The sequence below is a fragment of the Gopherus evgoodei genome, chromosome 2 (genome assembly GCF_007399415.2).
Source record: "Gopherus evgoodei ecotype Sinaloan lineage chromosome 2, rGopEvg1_v1.p, whole genome shotgun sequence".
NCBI lineage: Eukaryota > Metazoa > Chordata > Testudines > Testudinidae > Gopherus > Gopherus evgoodei.
The window spans coordinates 187,956,456-187,978,865 of record NC_044323.1 but is presented as its reverse complement, the minus strand read 5'-3'; the positions used below and the strand labels follow the sequence as shown (position 1 = coordinate 187,978,865).

Genomic DNA, 22,410 nt, shown 5'->3' with positions numbered 1-22,410 from the left:
AGGTTGCCTACCCCTGTTCTAGGCAGTTAAAGGAGGAGATGAAGCCACCAATGCAGCAAAGGATTTAAGCATGTGCTTAAGTCCCATGGAACTGCAGCATGCACTCAAAGTTAAGTGCATGCCTAAGTGTTATGATGAATCGGGTCTAAATAAAGTACGTTCATATAAGGAAATGGAAATGCCTCCCCAATTTCAGTATATGAAAGTGAAGACAATAAAAAAAATCCAATCTAAAATAAAGCTAAATAAATATTTCTTGTCTTGTTAGCAGGAAAGAAATAGCCCCCAAAATGGCAAAATACTGAAAAAGAGTGTCCGTCATGGGTATCTTAATGTTTGGCTCAAACACCCATTAAGATGGCCTTTAAAATTAGTCAGATACTAAATAAAGTAGCTTGAAAAATTTTATTACAATTATTTTACTATAAAAGTTACTTATTTTATAGACCAAACAGGAGTCTAGTGCACAGGAAGATTGGTGATATCCTGCTAGTGGCTGGCTAAGAACTCCACACACTGGTAGCCTGTGCTAAATATCATGTTTTTATTACTCATCCTCTCCCCAGCATGTCTGATTATAGGCTGTTTGGGCATGGGGCTGTCACTTACGGTGTTTGCACAGCTGCTAAAACAATGGGTGAGGACTCTGGGCACTACTGCAATATAACTGTTAAATAATCACAAGAGGAGCAATTAAATAGGAATACTGTTCATAGATATACCATTTTGTGTGGTAGAAATACCTCTATGTAGCCTGTAGCCAGACAAAGCACTCTAGAGATGCCAGTATACAGTAAAACCATTCCCCTGTTTATGGGTTATTGTTTATGGGCATATCAGTGTATGCATCAATTATGTACTGGTGTATACATAATGTGTGATCAAAGCTTTCTGTTACTTTGTTAATGGAAAGTAAAATGCTTCTGGTTTCAACTGCTATTCCTTATACTTAGTACTGGTTCTCATGGTATTTCCCATTATATCTTACTTACTAAAAAGGGATTATACATATATTTAAAGTTTTAAGCACATGCTTCAATGCTTTGCTGGATTGAGAGCAGAACTCTTGAAAAATTGAGCCCTGAATGCAGAGGAAGAGAACAGCCTAGACCTGGCAGAGAAGCTGTCAATGGATGAGGAGCTCAGAAAGAGATGGAAAATTCTGGAAGATAATTAAAGCCTTTACAGCTATAGGGTGTAGCTCTTTTAAACTGATTGAAGCCAACTCTTGGATATCCTGTACGGTCGTTGTTAGGGCAGAGCTCCAGTGCTTATTTTGTGGCAGGGCTAAGCCCCAGCACCTCTAGGTTTGACAGTTCATAGCTCTGGCACATCTGGGCTTGCTGCATCAGTTATGAATGTAAAAAAATTGCTTGAGCCCCAGCACCTCTTTCGTTACAAATTAAGCACTGCAAAGCTTCCCACTGGTTTCAAATCAGTGGTATGGTGTGGGCTTGTCACAGGCCCAAGGACTCCCTCCCTCGTTTTACTCTTAGGCCTTAATCCTGCAACAATTTACTCACATGGGCACACTGGGTAGCCCCATGGAAGTCAGTGCAAAAAGTTAAGAAGGTGCTCAAAGGGGCCCAAGGCCGTAATTTTCATCAGTTGTCCTTTGGTGTATGCTGGCAGGGATGTGGAGCATGCTTGGATCAGTTGTTTAAATTACTTCAATAAGTGTAAAATCATCACAGGGGTTTAATGTGAGCTTGCCTCTTTTCTAAAGAGAGAGGCTCCAACCCTCTATATATTTTTTTTATTTAACAGGCATTAAAAAAATGTACTTTGCAAAGCAAATATATAAATCAAATATTATATTGTAAAATGGTAGAATGCTTTTGTTAACAGAAAACACCTATTTATTTATAAAGAGAATTCTATGCCTTCATTCAGTTGTGTGTATTTTTTTCCCCCTTATCCTGTTGTAGACCCAACATTGTGAGGGAAACCAGAGGTACATGAGGCAACCTGGAAGCATGAAATTTGCTCAAGAGTTTGACTTCTTGAATTCTATCATATTTTAACAGCTCAATGAAATACATCTGAAGGTTGCCTGAATATAAACAAAGGGGTGAACCCTGATGTATTGAAGTCAATGGGATAGTTTGCATGTGTCATGGTTCATAAGATTGAACCCTATTTGAGGTAAAGATTTGAAGAGTGGAAATACATGAGGAGTACCAAAATTGGCAAGGAGCTCATAGGTCACATCAGCAAATTGAGAAATAGTTATCTTTCCAGTGACCTTTGACACTAATAGTTGAGGAGTTCCAGTCTGACTCTGCAATCCTTCAGAATCGATTCACATTGTCATGACTTTGAGACACAGAGATCGGAGGTCAAGCCAAAGGCTTTCAAAATTCTAAAAACAATTACATTTCCTAAGACACATGGCATGACTTTCAACTCTTTATAGCATAGGGGGATTTTATGCAGGTCTCCAAAGCTACATAATATGCAGTATAAGAGCACTTCAGTTTCACATGTGAAAATAAGCATTATTCTTTCAGAAACAATTCCCCTTTGTTGAAATAAAAAGTGTTGGAATTTAATACTTTCACCTGTGTGTAGAAAATGTACTAGGGTAGATCAGGACAGGATACTAAAACAACGCTCACTACACTTCAAAAAAAATAAGGTTAATAAACACTTTTTTTCGTGTATAAGAGCAAGTAATTTAAAAAAACAGACAAACCCATGTTAAATGACTATGACCTAGTCAGAGGACCTGGTTCCAACACCACTGTCTGGTGTTCCAGCATGTGGAACAAAATCAAATCTGTAATGTGATAGGTTCTGACTCTGCCAATATGTGCTTCTTGGAGATACTGGCGAGCCCTGCATTATTTAGAACCCAAGGGACATTCACCTTGGCAGCAAACAAAGTGTTTAACACTTGCTCACCTCCAGCCTCAGGAGGAACGCCTCACCAAAAGGAGAGAAGGGAAAGCAGCACTTTCACCAGCCCTTGCTGAGCAATAGCTGTCTGAGGGCCAGCCGAGAAAACTTCACCTTCATGAAGAAATTCTTCTTTTGCATTTGTTCTAAGTGAGAATACGTGGTCCCAGGGCAAGTGCCAGCAAAACTAGTTAAGTAGAAAGAACTCAGCTCTCAAACATGTGCACTCCATTGTCCATGGCCACTAGACTGAAATGTCTGGCTTATTTAAAAAGCCTACATCTGGCCTCCTCTGGCTGTCAGCTAGCACCTCTCTTTTAGCTTCCACTGTGCTGACCTTGGGTTTCATAGCAGCTGCAACTAGTTCTGCTCCACTATCCATGAAACTTCTTAAAAGAAGGTCAAAATCTGTGGGGTCACAGAAGTTCAAGCAGGGAACTTGGAGCTCCCGAAAAAGACATTGTGAGTAGGAGCAGTAGCTTCCAAAGGAGTTCCATAGGCAAACACTCCAATTCCAACCTGGCCCCTTTCCATCAGAATAGATGCTCCAGGTGATATCAGGCTGGAAGCATCTAATCTAGAATCTAATTCTTAGAGTAACATATCTCAAATATTTTGGCTAACTCATAGGCAGTGTTTAAATAAAATATTCCCTCCTTATTTGCAAAAAATCCACCAGTGTAATAAAATGTTTGTTATGGAAAGACCTTAAGGGCCATTTAAAAATTTGCAATATTTGCAGCAGTTTTTTTCCTTATATTTGATTCTCTCATTGCATTTATGTTACAAATACAAATAAATTGGTGTTGAGTTCATTTGGAAAAGAACATCTCCTTATAAATTACCTGACAGCTAAACTGGGCCTCAGTATAATATTAGATTAATATACTAATCTCTCTCCCAAATCAAACCTGAAAATGAAGACACAGATGGCTGTTTACACAGGCATCTGAGAGACCCATAAGAAACACTAGTAGTTTCAAATGTCTGAAATGTGAGATTACCATAGGCACACACAGTACATTCCCATTTGTATCAATGTCACCAAGAGACAAGCTGTACCACAAGAGCAAACTGGCAGAACCCAAAACATAATTATCTCAAGCAGTATGTGGCCTTCTAAAGAACCTCTGAAGAGGATGTACTCTGTAAATGTGCCATGGCTCTTAGCTGCTAATGAAGTGGGAGGAGTAGAGAGCGCCTTCAAGCCCTGTCCCTGGAGATCAAGGGCATCATATTCTATCATAGTCGATGTAACTGACTGCGAGATGGTAAGTTTTATCTGGCATCCTTGTGTATAATGTCAGAGTGACTTGCTAACACTGAGTGGCCCTACACCCTAGTACCTTCATTTTATTAAAATCGCTGCTTTGGCTATTAGCCCACTGATAAAGAAGAGCTCTTAAAATACTTACAGCTTAGATTCTTGAAATTTGCTATAGGCTTTCTCTCCTTTACATTACCCAGGATAAAGTTCCTCCCCCTTGTTCATACACTGCTGCCTTTCTGCAGCTTCTTAGGCCAAACAGTCATGAAATGTAGGGTCTATCCTCTTGATCTCTTATCACTCCTATTTCCACGAATAGCCATTTGTTTGCAAATGCACAATTAAAAATGTCATGTTGGGGCTGCACCATAAATTCTCAATGAATCTGCTGACATTCAGATGAGGATGAGGGCATTTTTTCCCCCTGTCTTTAGCCAGTGAGTCACAACAGTGGGAATGAAAGGCAGATAAAGGGGTCAATAGAGCCTGCAGGGAGAAAATACAGATGCTGCAGTGAAGTCACTGTGTGATGCAGTAGGGAAAACAGGCCCAACCATCATGTGTGTGTTCATCCAAATGAACACAATAAAAGCAACCAATCAAACTGCAAAATTTGATTTCCTCCATGCAGATTGCAGCATGAGTACACTTATAGTAAAGGAAGTCTTGTAATTCTAACTCTAAGAAGGATAGAATAAAAAATGAAAATAGTCAAATATGCATAAGAATTTGATAGAAGGCAATTGGGTGGGGAGCAGGAAGGGCAGGGAATATTTCTGCTTTTAAGATGGCCTTTACCTGCGTTGTAGATATTCCATTGTACTTGTGAACGTGATGTTATCCAGTTCTTGGGCTGGGAAGTGTTCCATGGACCCAGGAAGGCTGAATCCAAGGCCCATACTTGGGCAGAAGAGGGGCAGTGTCAAACATCAATGGAGTTCATGATGGGGACTGTAGAGCTCGAGGAAGTAGTGGTAGCATGGAGAGGAGTGAGAACTGTGTTTAGCTATTTGGGATCCTTCATTTGCTGTGGGACTTATGGATGGAATTTGGATTAGATCCCTAGCTCAAGTGGTAGCCATTATCCCCATGTGGACTAATCACAGTGGAGGGAAGAAATGCTCGTTTCACAACTCTTTGCCTGTTAGCATGGAGTGTTGAGACTCTGGAATCTTGTGTTTAAAACATGGATTACACTTAAAAGTTCTATTGGCATAGCTATGTGGCTCAGGGTCATAGAAAAAACCCATCTCTGACCTATATAGCTATACCTACAGAGCCCTCATTGTTGAGACAGCTATGTTGATGGATGAGGGCTTCAGTCAACGCGGCTAAGATTGTTTGGGGGAGGTGGTGTTCCTGTAGGTATAGGCTGCATCTACACTAGGGGGCTGGGCTAGCATGGCTATGCCTGTATAGGCTCCATAGTGTAGACATAGCCTAATGCCAGGTTTTGGAAGTGAGTGTGCTCTAGTGGTTCTAGACCATTCTGCCCCTGCTCTCATAACCTGTCCCTCTTTTCTCCTGTTCCCTGCCAGAGCTCCTGTCCATTCTGTCTTTTTTCCTATTTCTACCCCCCTGCACAGCTCCTATCACTATCAGCCTACCCCTCTGAACCATTCCTCAATGTCCTGTGCTCCTCAACCCTCTGTATTAGTCATGCTGTTTCCTCTTTTCCTGTCACACTACCTGGATGCCAGCAGAGGAAGCATTCAGAGCACAGGACTGACTATTTATCTGTCCCCATTCCAGTGCTTGGAGCCACTGCAGGCTGCCAGGAAAGAGCAATTGCAGCTCCTGCAGCCTGCTCAGCTGCTCTGTGGATATGGCGCATGTGCAGGCTGGTCAGCTGGTCAGCACATAAGAGCAGTGAGGGATTGTCAAAACCTAATCCCAGATTTGGACCTTAGCATCCAAAATATGGGGGTTAGCATGAAAACCTCCAAGCTTAGTTACCAGCTTGGACCTGGTAAAGCTGCCACCACCCAAAAAATTAGAGTGTTTTGGGGCACTCTGGTCCCCCCAAACCTTCCGTGGGGACCCCAAGACCCAAATCGCTTGAGTCTCACAACAAAGGGAAATAAACCTTTTCCCTTCCCCCCTCCAGGTGTTCCTGGAGAGATACACAGAAGCAAACTCCATGAACCTAAACAGAGGGACTCCACCCTCCCCATTCCCAGCCTGGAGAACAGAATTACCAAGAGCTAATCTCTCTTCCCCTCTCACCCAGAGGGAATGCAAAGTCAGGCTAGTAAATCTAACACACACAGATTTCCCCCTGACTTCTTCCTCCCACCAATTCCCTGGTGAGCACAGACTCAATTCCTAGAGTTCTCCACTAAAGAAAAACTCCAACAGGTCTTAAAAAGAAAGCTTTATATAAAAAGAAAAAAAATACATAAAAATGGTCTCTCTGTATCAAGGTGACAAATACAGGGTCAATTGCTTAAAAGAAATATGAATAAACAGCCTTATTCAAAAAGAATACAAATCAAAGCACTCCAGCCACTATAGACATGTAAATACAAAAGAAAAACAATAACCCTTATTGTTTTTATGATCTCTGTACTCACAACTTGGAAACAGAAGATTAGAAAGCAGGGAACAGAAATCACTTCTCAAAGCTGAGAGAGTGGCAAACAGAAGACCCCAGAACAAAGGACTCACACACAAACTTCCCTCCACCCAGAGTTGAAAAAATCCTGTTTCCTGATTGGTCCTCTGTTGCTGCTTCAGGTTACTTTTTTTTTCAGGTGAAAGAGACATTAACCCTTAGCTATCTGTTTATGACAGGGATGGAACCTGCTCAGTGCAGATGTGAAATTCAGAGAATTTAGCTGCCAAAATCTAACCATCCTCTACTGAGAATGTGTGAACTGAGCTTTATTGAGGCTTTTAACTTGGCCATGTATAGGCAGATTTTTCTCAAGGATGGCAAACAGTACATCCCTAGAGCCAGTGCTATCCCTTTACCAAAGTCAAGTATGGAAAGACTTAGAGCTCCACAATGAAATGACTGTAAGAATTATTTAACAGAAGCAAAATGTAATGCCCTAAACTGGTTCTTGGAAATGACAGAACTGTTTTTGCTGAAACTTTCCAAAAAAATCCACCTGAGGCAAGCACGTGTCATGGAAAATTTCTGCTTGAACAGTTTTTAATTTTGGCAAAGTTTTAAGTGACTGAAAACAAGGTCTTACCGTGGAAAGTCTTCAACCTTAGCTAGAGGCAGTGTTACCCACTTCACCCTTCAATGTCCTGCAGCTCCTGGGTTCCAATCATGCTTCTCAGCATGGCAGGCTTCAGTAACATCTGTAAGGCCTGCTTCTTCCTAAGATATGGCTGCTGCAGTGACTCATCCTTACAGTGTCAAAACATATTAACCCAAGAAGGTGTCTGGGAAATATGGTAGAATGCTCAGTGTCTGTACTAACCCATCTTGAACGGAGCTCATTGCCTGCTGATCACCTCTCCTCCCATTCAAAAATGTTAGATGATAAAAGTGCATGTTTAAGAACATTCTGTGTCCATGCAGCCATTGTGGGAAAAGCTATAATTCATTTGAAAGTTGGATTTTCATTCTGATCTCAAGTGTAATCACAAAAGGTTAGTGGAGAGATAGGAGTAGCTAATAGATATTAGAACCATCATTTTAATCTCCTGTAGTGAGCTATACTGTAAGACCTGAAATGTCACATTTTCACTATTCACAATCTTTAATTAAACTTCACATTGAAAAAGTTAGTGTCCTGTCTCCCTGCTGCCTATACACTAACAACCCGACAGCAGTGAAGGGATAGTAAACAAGCCTCCTTCTGACATGAAAAGAGCTAGATAAAGACTTATGCTGCTGTTCTACCTCTTGGCTATAATGCATAGAATAAAGAACAAGCAACTGTGATTGATGTGTTTTGGTGGTGTTTATCACACACCATATGAGTGTAACCCCCAAGAAGATGACACAGATTCTTGGGACTCTTGTTTGCTGACAGCTCAGGGAGAAGGGAGGGGGAGCCAAGGCAGACTCAGAGTCTGCCCGGCAACCAATAGGGAGTGACAGGCCCTCCCAGGGAGAAGCCATTTTGGGAGTCTGGAGCCAGCCAGGGCAAGGGCGGGACTGGCTGTGTGGGGAGCTGATGAGTCCCAGGCCTGCAGGCAGGGTTCCCTCTGAGAACTGGCTTCTAGGGACCTGACAGCAGATCCCTCCGCTGGGTTTTTCCGTCCCCACTGATGATTCCCAATTTGTAGTGTTTGCTGGGAAACTTCCCGAGCCAGGCTGGGTTCGCCCTCCAGCTCCCCTAGTTAGCACACAGTCAGCTCTGCTAGTCCAGGGAAGCTGCCTGCTGAGTGTGTGACTAGAGGCTGGGCTAGGAGGGTACAGTTTGGATGTTAGTGTAGTTGTATAACCTACACTTGAGCCCTGCACTCAGGGCCGGCTCTAACATTTTTGCCACCCCAAGCAAAAACAAAGAGCGCCGCCCCGCCCCCCGATCATCACGTCGCCCCAGTCCCCACCCCTGAGCACCGCGCTGCCCAAGTCCCCACCCCCCCCAGCATGGCGCTATGCCTCCCAAGCCCTGCCTCCCCCCAGCGCCACCCGGACAAACAAAACAAAAACAAAAACAAACCCCGAATGCTGCCCCATCCAAAAGTGCCACCCCAAGCACGTGCTTGGTAGGCTGGTGTCTAGAGCCGGCCCTGCCTTCACTCCTTGTGGTGAGGGGCAATCCTGGGACCAACACAGCCTGATTCCTGCCTGAGGAGGATCCCTGCCAGCAGACAGCAGCCCTTCTGCAGTGACTGAGGAGTCCCATGTCAGCTTCAAACCTGAGGATCATTCATGGAGTTTGTGAGTGCACCAGCTTTTAGTCAGGGAATTTGTTTTGGGGACCCCTTACTCCCTGAACTGTGTCCTCAAGCCAGGGAAAAAGGGTTTGAGGATTTTATAACCTGCTGCATATTACACCTGTGGAGGGATTTACCACGGCCTCCCACTTGTGAGTCCTTTGGGCTGTACTGAACCCAGTCAGCCACATGGGTAAACTACTGCAGAGAAGAATTTTATAGGTCATCAAGGGCCTCAGCAAAGTATGCATACCAACAGGACACTAATTTTACACTTGTTACATCAAGTCACGGGTATTTTCAGTGTGGGCACCGGTGACCTAAAAATAGTGTTTCACCCTGTTATGTTGTATTTGTCTCCTGTTTAATGTAATGATTGTGTTGAATATAGTTTTATGTGTTTGTGTTATTTCTTGGAAGTCTCCAATATCTGGCAAGTAAGTGTGGATTACTCTGTAGTTAGAATTTTCCGCCCAAGCTGTCCTGGTGACCCTGCCAGGAAGGAGTGAGGGAGGTGGATGTACTGCCTAATAATTTCATAGGAAAAAAAGAAAAATGATACACCCTGCTGAGTGGTTGGCGGGATCCAAAATAACCCAGACCTGTCCATCAAAACCTGTAAGCGGATTGGCATTAAAGGAGGTAACCAGGTGGGAGCAATCATCAGAACTCTTCCCTCCCACCCCCATGAAACATTTGCAGTCTTTGCTTGTTTTATATAATCATAGAAACACACAGCTGGACGGGACCTCAAGAGGTCTTCTAGTCCAGCCCCCTGTGCTGAGGCAGCACCAAGTATACCTAGATAATCCCTGACAGGTGTTTGTGACCTGTTCTTAAAAACCTAACAACAGAGATTCCCCAATCTCCCTGGAAGCCTATTCCAGGGCTTAACATTCCTTATAGTTAAAGTTTTTTTCCTAATATTAACTTAAATCTCCCTTGCTGCAGATTAAGCCCATTATTTCTCATCTTACCTTTTGTGGACATGGAGAATTGTTAAACTTCTCTTTACAGCATAACATATATGAAGACTCAGTCGTCTTTTTCAAGAATAAACAGACTGTTCTTCATAGGTCAGGTTTTCTAAATATTTTATCTTTGCTCTCCTCTGGATTCTTCTCAGTTTGACCACATCTTTCCTAAAGTGTGGCACCCAAAACCGCATCTGGTACATACATTTGATTCCTTCTCTTGTGTCCCACACCCATTACCCACTCATCCTCTCCTCTCCTTCCTGTGAACTACACTCTTGTTTTGAACATGGGTTGCTATGTGCTTTTGCACTCCAAGTTGTGAGTGCCAATAAATTGCCAGTTATACACAGAATTTTATTCTGTTTCAGTCTGTGTAATTTCTTCTTTGTGATGGTGTCATCATTGTCCATCTTTCAGAGCGTTGGTCCTTAGGCATTTCAAGTATATGTTGCTATGGTAATCTACCTGGCTGTGTCTGGCTGAAATTTTTCTTAGCATCATCAAGTACGATTTTCTTACTTCTATCACCATTCATAACAATTATTCCAGTTTCAACTCAAAGAAAACCCCCAAAACCCTCTTTCTGGTTTCTGCACCTCCAAAGTCCATGAAAGGCTTTGCAGATCCAGAACTTTTGAATGAGCAAAGCATGGAGCACAGCCACCTCCAGACTTAATCTGGATAGCCAGAGTTTTCCATCCTGAATCTGATGCAATGTCATTGTCACCAATTTCCACACTATACATTGAAACTGGCAATGCGCTTCATACACAAAGGGCATCAACACAAACAGCTTCACTTGTGCTATGCAGCTAAGTGACTTCATTTGCGATTCATCTTTGAAACTGATATTTTATGTTTTGAAAGGAAAATAGTTACTTGAAAGGACTCACCACAAAATTTATGTTTGGCTTGTTCATATAACTTTACTGAATCCATTCAAAAAATAAATGGAACTATAAGGTGAAATGTATTGTCAGAGAATACAAAGGTCACATCATTCATTATACATCTTTAATTTAAATCCATAGATTAAGAGGATGAGCTATCTACCTCATATGAGAACAAAATTAAGTTTCTTTAGTGAAAGGACAAATATTCATGTAAGCAGCCAGATAAATGTATTCCAGTTAAGGAGAGCTTACTTTACTATCTATAAAAATAGAACAACATTTTAAATTTTCTGTAGATAGATACTTTAAGATCAACTAATGGGATTATGTAGAGACAGGACACAGCAGGCTAGGAATTTCACTTTAAACCAGTGGTTTCCATTCTTTTTATCCCCAAGATCACTTTTTTGAATCTAAGGACAACTCGGGATCTACTCTGCCCCTTCCCCAAGGCCATGCCCCTTCCCCAAAGCCACACCCTGCTCACTCCATCCCCCCCTTCCCTGTTGCTCACTCTCCTCAACCCTTACTCACTTTCACCAGGCTGGGGCAGGGGGTTGGGATTTGGGAGGGGATGTGGGCTCTGGGCTGGGGCTGAGGGGTTTGCAGTGTGAGAGAGGGCTCTGAGCTGAGCCAGGGGCAGGGGTTTGGGGTCCAAACTCTAGGAGGGAGTGTTGGGCTGCAGGAAGGGGTGCAGGCTCCAGGAGGGAGTTTTGGTGCGGGAGAGGGCTCCAGGATGGGGCAGTGTGTTGGGGTACAGGAGGGGGTACAGGATGCTGGCTCTGGGAGGGGAGGGCAGGGGTGCAGGAGGGGGTATGGGGTGCTAGTTCTGGGAGGGGGCTCAGGGATGGGGGTTGGGGTGTGGCCTCCCACCAGGCAGCACTTGCCTCCAGTGGCTCCAAGTCAGCAGTGGGTGCAGCAAAGCTAAGGCAGGCTCCATGCCTACCCTGCCCCCACGCTGCTCCCGGAAGGGGCCAATGTGCTCCTGCAGCCCCTGGGATAGGGAGGGTGGAGGGCATGTGGCTCCGTGCCCTGCCCATCTCTGCAAGCACCATCCCCTACAGCTCTCCCGGCTACTGGGAGCTGAGAGAGTGGTGCTTGCAGGCAGGAGCAGTGCACATCGAGGGAGACCCCTGCTCTCCCACTCCTGGGGCCACAGGGCTGCAGTGACTGCTTCCAGGAGTGGCGTGGGGGCAGAGTAGCCTTAGGCAGCCACACTGCACTGCCACTGGAAATCACGATCGACAGGGAGATCCTCTAGGATTGACCAGTTGATCGCGATTGACCAGTTGTTAACCACTGCTTTAAACCATAGTTTAATTCTCATCCTGCCAAGGCCCAAATGTGTGTTACGAGTTTTAAGAATGTTTGGCAAAGACTCATGATGAGGGACACCACACCAAACAACCAATGGGGAAATGTGGAGTTCTTTTTCTTAATTAAAATAGGATGTTTCATAATCTTGCTTTCCTTATTTTGCATTTGTTGTTAACAAAATTTGGTGATTTTAAAAAGGAAAGATGGTGACAAATTTGGGCCTAAAATTAAGTTTGTTTCCCATCTGGAAACACTGAATTGCCTTAATCAAAATCGGGGCAGCACAGTTTCTTCTGTGTGAGAGACCTAGAATGTGTATATGTACACTCTTCTTTTTATAGAGACTATTGAAAACGACAGGACTACAAACATGGATAAAGAGGTCAGGATATTACACCATGTACAGCAGGACTGGAAAGTGAAAGAACACCAAGTCTAAAAAAAAAGTTTTAAAAACTACCATAGCTAAAAAAAGAACACACCACATTAACTTTAAACAGAGTATAATTTTGGATGGCCATGATACAATTGGTATAAAAATGCCCATTTTTCTCAAATGACACAGAAACTGATAAGAAGTTAAATCTTTTCTCTCCCCCTCCAGTGTTGTTGTAACTGTGTTGGTAGGTTGACCTAGATCAACATAGGTGAACACTTGTTTACACAATTCATATATTTGAACATGTAAATACATTATTCAAAGCACTAATCACCTAAACTTCCCTCATTTGCCAGCATCTAAATTCTGCTAGATAAGGTTTCCAATCAGTCCCCCTCTTACAGAGCAGAGTACTTGAAGCTGTACTGTAAACACAAATTCATATGCTCACAAAGGCTGACCTTTTCAAATTAAATGATGTATAAATTAAAAAGAGAAATGTCAGGTTTCTGATAAAGGTTGGACGTTTTGAACTTTGGACAAAGTGACAGGTATTTTCGATTCTCCTGGTGCTGGTGCTTTTGTGACTGGGTGTGCATGGGCTTTTATGTCTGCTATTCTCTCTTTAAACTTTTGCTGAAGGTACTTTTCTTCTTTGGAGTAGCTTTTAGCAAAAGCAGACATCAACAGGCATGCTGCCATTGTGGTCCCACCAATACAAAATAAGATCGCTCCTGCCAGCTTACATATATCAAGGGCTCCGTTAAACTGAATGGCATGGTTATCCACAACAACAAAATCTTCTTCCTCAAGGGCTTCGATTTTCGGTGGCACAAGAAAACCTACGACAAGAACTGTTAACCCGATCAGCATAAAAACCGCCCCAGAGATGAGTCCGACCTGGAAAACAAACAAGGTTAAAAATGAATGTGGCCTCATCATTTAACATTTTCATTGTCTATACAAATATTTGTCAATCCTACCAAGAAACAAACTTTGTCTTCTGAGCCCCGATTCATAGAATTCAAATATGTGGATGAATTGCCATGTTGGAATTGTTTCTACACCTGATCTTTGTTTAAATCAACATACATATGGGAGTTTCCAGGAAAAAGAAATAAGCATGTGTAGAGGCTGTAAGCATGTATCATCACTGGATGATTACCCATTCTGTTCATTCCCTGTAAAACACCTGGCACTGGCCACTGTCTGAAGACAGGATACTGGGCTAGATGGACCATTGGTCTGACCCAGTATGGGCATTCTTATGTTCTTAACCTATTACTGCTACTAGGTGACAAAGCTCCTTCTTTAGCACAGGGAGTGGAGGTCTGAGCTTTGGCAATGAAAGTCCTGGATTCAAATCCTGCTGATGACCCATTACATATGACCACCTCCTGTTTTCTGTCCATGAAATGTTTTATCTTGCAGAGGTTAAGAGGATGGTGTGGTAGAAATAAGTCATAACGTTACATTTCCTGCCCAGTTTAAATAATAAGTGCAAAGCTTGATTTCCATAAGATCCCTAACTTTTTAGTAAACCAAGCCCTTATTGTTTCCCTGGTAGTTTGATCATACACCCACCTATGCTTTTATGAATGTCAGTGAAAGCTATGCGTGAATGTGTTGAGAGAGTCATTTCTCTATACTTTTACAAATTACAGCTAAGATTTCAAAAGTGACTTGATTTTGTGTGTTTTATTTTTTGATGCCCAACGGGATATATACGTTAAAAGGGCCTCACTTTCAAAGGGTGGATGCTCAGTAATTACTGAAAACTGGGCCTGTACCAAATAATAATTTCTGTAGAGTGGTGAGCTGTACCTTCCAGAATGCAGAGCTCCACCTGCTAGGTGACCTCTGGATCTGAAAATCATCCTCATGCTCCCAAATTGAAGCTGTGCAGTCCTCATAAAATTGATGCAGATAGGATCGAACTCCATAGCGTTGATAACTTCCCTCCGTGCTGCTCTGCGCTTGCTTGGAGCTACAGATATCCGCATATGAGCTCATCCTTCTCATCTGCAATGAGAGATTTCACACAAGACAGACTCAATCAAAATGGACTGCAAATAATCCCTTGATATCAGCTCTAGAAAGAGAAGAAGCCCTGTGGAGTTCTCTCCATCCCACACTCCCAAACTAAGGGCTCGATCCTGCTAAGTGCTGAGCACTCCTGGCAGGTGTGGGGCCCTCAACTCCTATTGAAGTCAGTAGGTGCTGAGAGCCCTTGACACCTTGCAGGATTACACCCTAAAGATGGATCTGTGAACAGTCAACACAGTTGTTTTTTACATGTAGCGTTTCCAGTTCCATAATTCATGATGGAATATCATTTAATTTTATGTAAATTTAAAGAGACATTGCATGACTGCGGGGCTGAGTGCCTTGATCTCTGATACAAATGCCATTACTATTAGTCATGTTAGGCATCGCTTGCTAGCTTTATTTGCTAATTTGGAACAATTCACAAACTCTTCTTGATGGCTTCGTTTTTTCTTAAGCCTGTAAAACAGAGACATAACTGTGGGATTATATATAACTGTGACATAAATAGCCACGGGGGACCTGGTCATGAAGACTAGCCTTAAAATTAGTTTTTCTGAATAAAAATACCCTCAAGCATGGAACATTTGTTCTACTATCTACAAATCAGAAAATGAAAATTATTACAAACTAACAAGCCTATTTTAATTTACCAGATGCAGATAGTAAATTTGTGAGGTAAAGCCTGGCCCCACTGACTGCAAAAGGGTTAGGATTTCACGCACTGCGAAAAGCAAATGCAGTGTTCTAAATTCTTTCCATTGTAATAAAGTACTAGTAAAACAAAGATTTTCTGTTTTAAATATCCAGGGCCTGACCCTGACCTCACGTATACAGGTATAACTCCACTGAATTCAGCAGAGTTACAGTAGTGTAAAATAAGTGTAAGTGAAATCAATCAGGCCTTTTGAAAATGAGTATGCCACTTTAATATTCATCTGTAGATGAGTATTTTAGAAGTATTATAATGCCTTTGTTATGGATTTAGTAGGATTATATGAACCAACAGGTATGAGTGAGACCTAACATCAGCTTCAAGTAACACATCTAACTTCTTAAAACAGTGCGATGCAAGCATACCTAACCTGTTTGTTTTAACAAGGTTCTCCCACTCCAACCCCCTTTTCTTGCATTTTATAGGCTTCTAGCCCCATCCCCTTCAGTAACTACTGCAATATCCCAAATGCACATGATTTCACTCACTATAGAATACCAGCTCCCTCTGTGTTAAATGAGATGGACAAATACTGCAGCACTCACTGAAATTATGTAAAAATCTGGAGCATGCTAATTAAAAACAATGGCAGAATTCGGCTCTTGGTAGGTACAGAAATTGGCATTGCTATGACACTAAGCCTGTAATCCACTGGTTGCTTTCATCCCTGGTTGTTTTCATGGCTCAGTGTTGAGGAATCTTATGCACTTTTCTCTGATAGTAGTAGCTTTTCTAGTCCGCTGGTATTAATGTATTCCTGCCACTATAATATCGTAAGAATTTCTGTGGAAAGGCCTCAAAGCATTCTGATATATCAAGGCCAAACGGATCAAATCCAGGAGGCCTGCAAGCATGTGGAAGTTCTTTGTCCAACAAGATTTGGAGCCCACTCCATGACGACCTCTTGCACTGGAGAGTGGAGGTGCTGATGAACAAGCTTTGCAAAGCTGCCACCCAGCGTTCCTAGATCCTCTCTGTTAAGCATCTGGACGTCTGCAGATGCAGCCCTTGACTTCAGAGTGCTTAGAGCAGCACTTCTTTGAGAAGCTTTCCCTGTGGGGAGTGGGATGGGACTCCAAAGATTCCCATTCTCTTTTTTTCCCCCTTCAGCCTCAAGACTCTTGTTCTTCTTCCCCAGGGTGTTTCCTCACAGACCAAGCCAAAGAAATAATACTCTCATTTTTCTGAGTGATTTGCTTTCTGTTGATTGGTTGAGATGGCATAGACTCCCAGCCTAATGGTCTTCAACAAGAGACTCCCCTTAGTTAGAGAGGGAGGTAGATGTCTTTAAATCAGACATCATAAAGCTGGAGGCAGCCCCCAGAAAGCAAGACAATTCTATATGATTATTGGTCATTATCCTGCCAATCTGATTCAAGGGGGAACCACACATCCGCAATGTGTAGACTGAAACACAGAAAATAAATTAGCTGGTACATGGGTACATGCCTTTCTCTGGTGATAGAATTGCATGGATATCAAGATGTTGTCTTACAAATCTTTTGGGCACCTGCAAAGTATTACTAGACAGGCACTGCAAATAGGATAATTTTTTCATGCAACGCACTGTCAACCTCTGGAACTCCTTGCCAGAGGGTGCTGGGAATGCTAATACTATAACGGCGTTCAAAAGGGAGCTAGATAGATTCATGGAAGATAGATCCAGCAATGGCTATTAGCCAGGATGGGCAGGAATAAGTTAATGGTAGAATCCAAAATGGACCCAGGAATCATGGCCTATTGGCCTCTAATCCTCTGCACTTGACTGTGTACTGCACTAGTCTATAAAGTGGCTGTATGAATTACCATAGCTTCCTTATCTGCACAGCCCTTTCATAGCTAGCTTCATACTGTCATACATTCCTTCAAAGATATGGCACAATAATATCTTATAATATACCTCAAACTGCCTTGCAATGAGGAGTAAGCATTCATATCTCCAGTTATAAGATGTGGAAAATTGAGGCACATGCAAATTATTATGAGGCTTAATTAGTGTTTGTAAAGTGTCTTGAGATCACCTGAGGGTGGGCCAAAAAAAAAATGAGGTGTGCACACACACAAATTAAGGGATTGACTAAGGTCAATATAGAGCATCACTGGCAGAGCAGGAAACAGATTGCCAACCCTCCCATACCAAATAATCTCCTGACTCCCAGTCAACAGGGCCGGCTCTAGACACCAGCCTACCAAGAACGTGCTTGGGGCGGCACCTTAGGACGGGGTGGCATTCGGGGTTTGTTTTTGGTTTATTTCGGTTCGGTCCGGCAGCGCTGGGGGGAGGCGGGGTTTGGGAGGCGTGGTGCCGTGCTGGGGGGGCAGGGACTTGGGCGACGCAATGCTTGGGGGCGGGGACTGGGGCGACGCGAGGCTCGGGGGGCAGGGTGACGCGATGTTTGTGGGGTGGGGACATGGGCGACGCTTGGGGGCCGGGCCAGGGTGGCGCTCTTTGTTTTTGCTTGGGGCAGCAAAAATGTTAGAGCCGGCCCTGCCAGTCAAGTCCCATATCTCGCAGAACAAAACTGTCTCCTCATATAAACTGTATGTGTGAGTCTCCGCTGACTTGCAACTTGTACAATCATTTTTAACTTGTGCATAGTGAGATCAGAATGGAAGTATTTTACTCGCACTTTACACAGATGTAAAGGACAACACAAGGTCAGTGGTAAGGGAGAATGAGGCCTAATGGATCAGTTTGACTAGTGTATCTGGCTGCTTTGTGTTGCTCTGGTCATGCACAGCAGTCTCCTGGGGAAGTTAAGCTAGGTTGATACTTGCTTTGCATCAGCAGAATTATGCAAAGAACTGGAGCCTATCAGTGAATCTGGCCCAATATCTCTAGTGATCTTCATTCTCCTCTGTAATTTACTGTAGTTGATTCAAGAAAACATAAGGTAATATGGCACAGATTGACTAATTTGTAAAGATCAGCATAAATTAACTATGCACCACATTAAAAAAGGTACTGTATAGTTATTTTGCACTAACCACACTGTGTATCAGGAGATATGCTGTAAAGTCTAATTCCTCACTGTGGGATTAACCCATGATAAACACACAACTGGGATTACTTATTTTATAGGTAGATTTTTTTCTATACTAAAACAAGTTTAGAGTGGAAATCTAGAATGCTAATAGTGCATTTGATTATTTAGGAGTTAAAATGTAGATAAGTGTATCACAGAATGAAGGTTAGCAGACAAAAAAATAAAATTTTAGTCACAAGAGTGGAGCATAGTGTTACTGTTGTGACAACTAGTTCATCAAATCATGATCTTTTTTAGAATGAAAAGAAATAAACATCCGATTCAATTTAGCCAGTGCTACTGGATGCTTTCATGAACACCTTTATAACCCCTGCCCCCCACCACACACACACACACTCACTCTCTCCTCTCCAACCACTGCTCAAACACACAAACAAATAAGCTGTTACATGTGAGCAAATCTATCCTAGTCTCTGGTTCTTCATGTAGAGATACTATCAGTTCCTAGACAGAAGAAGGAGAGCTTTTCAGTCCCCAGTGGTGATTTGGAGTGATGTCGTCTGTCTTCTGAGCTGCAACATGAATGTGGCTCTTGCTATATGAGAATGAGGCAGCGTTATTGAACAGAATGCTGAAGGAAGGTGAGGTAAAGAGTCCACAATAAATATGTGGAGGAGTGTTCAAAGGCGCCCATTTGTACTAGATCAATATAAACGACAGCTACTGTGTTGGGGTGTTGAATGTATTGGCACAGGTTTCACTTTTGTGGATGTGGGTATGAAGGGCCAGATCCTTAAAGGTACTTGGGCACCTCACTCCCATTGACTTCACTGGGAGTGAGGTGCCTAAATACCATGAAGGATCTGGGGCTAAAAAGCCTATGCTTGGGAATCTTTTGCCCAAAAGTGGAGTAAACACTGTTACCCTATATCAGTGTTTTGGTCTGAGCTTAGAGCTTGTATAAAGCCAAGGGACAGCTGTTCATCTTTAGAACTTTTCACAGCATAACAGCGGACCAGTGTAATCATTATCAATCTCTAGAAATACAGAGAAATTACAGTCAGAACTTCAGAACACGCAGCTTCAGTGTAGCAATCCCCTACCAACTTTATTCCCCAGGTAAAGACTATCTTGTGTTTATTTTGTGCTTTACTACACTGCACTGATATAGCAGGCGGGAGGTAGGAGGGTGGTGATCAGTTTTGTGACTAGATGGGTGAAACATTGAGCATATTTCAGGAGAAACTATTCAATGAATTTTCAAACTGCTTCATGATAAATTAATTGTTTTAAGTATTAAATGTTTACCTTTTAGAAAACTGAATTTGAAAACTATGCTAAAACAGAAGAAAACAGAACTGTGATGTTGCTGTGCATGCACGTGCATGACCATGACCCTGCAAATGTAAAGCACAAATTAAAATGGGTTCTTACGTTTTAAGTCCTCCTCCTCCTTCTGATGTTAGACACTCTGACCTTTCTGTTTAAAGGCTCATCTTTCCAATCCTTACCTACAGGAAAATAAGACCCCCCTAGAAATAGTGAATTCTGGAGTAAATAACATAGATATTGGATAATAATTCATGGGATAATCTTGATGCTTACAAAATCTAATATCCATACCTATTGTTCCCTTAGGATAGAGACCAAAACAAGGCAGGCTGGGCCTGATCCAAAGTTCATTGAAATCAATGGGAGTCTTTCCATTGACTTTAGTGGGCTTTTCATCATGCCTTTTATGTACAGGCCTCTTTTCTTGTTGAGGAGTCAGTTGTGAGCTCTGTCACACAGCCATACAGAGGGGAATGTGGACATAAGGCACCCTATTAATTTCTTGCATGGGCTACACCCTTTTGTGCTCAAGGGATTGAACAGCTGCTATTCCCCAGTCTGTGCAGGTGGGTGGAGCCTGACTTCAGCCAAGGCAGCATAAAGGAGGAAGTAAACTACACCAGGGAGAGAAATGGCATGAATTACTTCCCTTAGTCAAGAAGGGGGAAGCAAAGACCATATTGTGACCATCTGAGACCCCGGGTCTCCTTTGAGATCAGTGCAACTAGGCAGTACTCTTTACTAAGGGCTCATGGTAATGCCACAGTCTCACACTTAGTGCATCACAAATTTTAAATAATGCTTCTTGCAACAGGTAAAATCTATTTTATCCTGGTGAGTAACTACAATATGATGCACCATACTGTGAATGAAAGTAATCATAATTTCAAGTTCCTATACTTACATGCCTGTAGGAACAAGGAACGCAGGCTATTTTTTACTTTTTCTTTATTAAACAAGGTCAATGGCATCCCCCCAGAAAAACGTCCGAGGTACTTACTGGATAGTATAGCTTCTGTGAATATCTGTTGCAAAAGGAATTGAACCCCCCATTCTAATTATATCAAGGATCCCCACTCATTACCCTTCCTCTGCCCCAGGAAGGCAGGTTAGCCCTTCTTTAAAGAGATTTGTTTACATTTCAGTTACTTTTCTCCACCTTCTATAATTATATTCACTAAGGTATCAGCAGAATCTCAGAGATGGCTGAGGCTTAGTTTTATTTTGATCAGCTGATACACATTCCAGCTGCAGAACGCCCTCCAACAACGGAGAAGACCATATTTTCCTCTTCAGGCTAATCTACAGAAAACATAAACGACGCCTGAATTACTGCTTGTTTTTGGAGCAGGGAGAGCAGTAAATCTCCCAGTGCCTCCACCGATGGCACCAGCAAGGAGGGAAGCAGTGCAACCCCCACAGCAACTGGTTTCCTTGCACGCCTCGGCTCTGCAGGAGGAAGTGGCCTTCAGTGCCCTTCACTGCTGCCTGGAGCGCGCTCTCCATGGTGCTGAAACCCAGCCGCGACTCTCAGGAGGCGAGCCGGCCTCACCGAGACTTGCTGTCAAGCGCTTGCAAAGCATCCAGCGAAGCAGCCGGCTCCCAGCAACTGCTAATTCGCTCTCTCTCTCTCTCTCTGCGTGTGTAAAATTTACCGACGCACCCTTCGCCCAGCCAGCCCAATACGGTCTGCGCCCAAAGACCAACATATGCAACGAAAACGCCTGGCTTGTCCTGCACTGTAGCCGGCGCGGTCTCCCCGCTGTGGAACCAAAACGCAGCCCCTTGCCCACTGCAGGGCTGCCGCGGCGCTTGGGTTGGCAACCACGCGGACGCGTTTTGCAGCTCCCCTGTCTCTGGGGGCAGGGCTCGGGGGCTCATCTGGAAGTTCAATACCGTCCTGTGACAGCCAGCGGCAGGAGCTGCTGTCTGACCCGCCAGTTCCTAGCCCGGAAACGTGCCGCCTCCCCAGCGGCTAGTGGGGGGGGGGGGCTCAGCTCAGCCTCCCCCCTTGCAAAACTGCCAGGGGCAAGTGTGTCCGCCCAAGCCCGGCCCAACAGCCCCCGGACACGGAGGAGCCCCGCCCGTTCCGCACCCCGGCCCCGCAGCACTGCCCGCGCTCGGCGCTGGTTACCTGAGCCTCCCTGCTGCCGGCTGAGCAAGTGCAGCTGCGCTAGCTGCAGATCTCTCGCGCGGCTCCCATCCCGGCTCTGAGCCGCTCCGCGCTCACACACCGCGTCTCCTGTCCCCTCCCGCCGAGCCCGGCTCGCCCTGGGCCTGCGCACTCCGCCGCCGCTCCCGGGCGCTGCAGGGGCTGAGCCAGCCCAGCCCGCGCCCCCCCACCCGCGCTTCCCCCACAGGCGCTGTAAGTTCCTTTCCCATTGTTCACGGCGCCTCCCAAACCGCAAAGCCCCGCCCCTGGTGGGGTGCACTGGGGGCACTGAGCCAGAGCTTCCCCCCTTCTCCCGTGCAGAAGGATCACAGATCATGGGCTTAAAGACAAGATATCTGGCTTTGGCTAGGGCCCTTAAAGGTGCTTCCCAGGCCTGGAGAAGAGGAGCTGCTCTCCTGCTGCTGGGAGCCGTCCTGGACAAACTCTGGGCTTGTCTACATCAGAAAGTTGCAGCGCTGGTGAGGGAGTTACAGCGCTGCAACTTTGAAGGTGTACACATCTGCAGGGCATCACCAGCGCTGCAACTCCCTATTTGCAGCGCTGGCCGTACTCCCGTTTTGTCTCGGGTGTAGAGGATCCAG

At 44.0% G+C, this 22,410-nt stretch overlaps 1 protein-coding gene across 3 annotated transcripts; it reads right to left on the bottom strand.

Moving 5' to 3' along the window:
- Positions 1–11,670: 11,670 nt before the first annotated feature.
- On the bottom strand, positions 11,671–21,932 carry NRSN1 (neurensin 1). Of its 3 annotated transcripts, none has more exons than XM_030552534.1 (4): positions 21,791–21,932; positions 19,759–19,856; positions 14,401–14,598; positions 11,671–13,476 (listed from the first exon to the last, which is right to left on the bottom strand). In XM_030552534.1, exons 3-4 carry the CDS (start codon positions 14,596–14,598, stop codon positions 13,078–13,080), a joined length of 597 nt encoding a protein of 198 aa, XP_030408394.1. In that variant the 5' UTR covers positions 19,759–19,856; positions 21,791–21,932; the 3' UTR covers positions 11,671–13,077. The 3 variants fall into 3 exon arrangements, with proteins under 3 accessions (XP_030408394.1, XP_030408393.1, XP_030408395.1); XM_030552533.1 differs by having other exon boundaries at positions 19,759–19,835; XM_030552535.1 differs by lacking the exon at positions 19,759–19,856.
- Positions 21,933–22,410: the final 478 nt, after the last annotated feature.

What these genes read in the sequence shown, in the direction of transcription:
- NRSN1 (XM_030552534.1), bottom strand. Translation starts at nt 14,598, where the DNA reads ATGAGAAGGATGAGCTCATATGCGGATATCTGTAGCTCCAAGCAAGCG. An exon ending in GGAGCTCTGCATTCTGGAAG is followed by an intron (nt 13,477 to 14,400) that starts GTACAGCTCACC and finishes TTTGTTTTCCAG; the next exon opens with GTCGGACTCATCTCTGGGGC.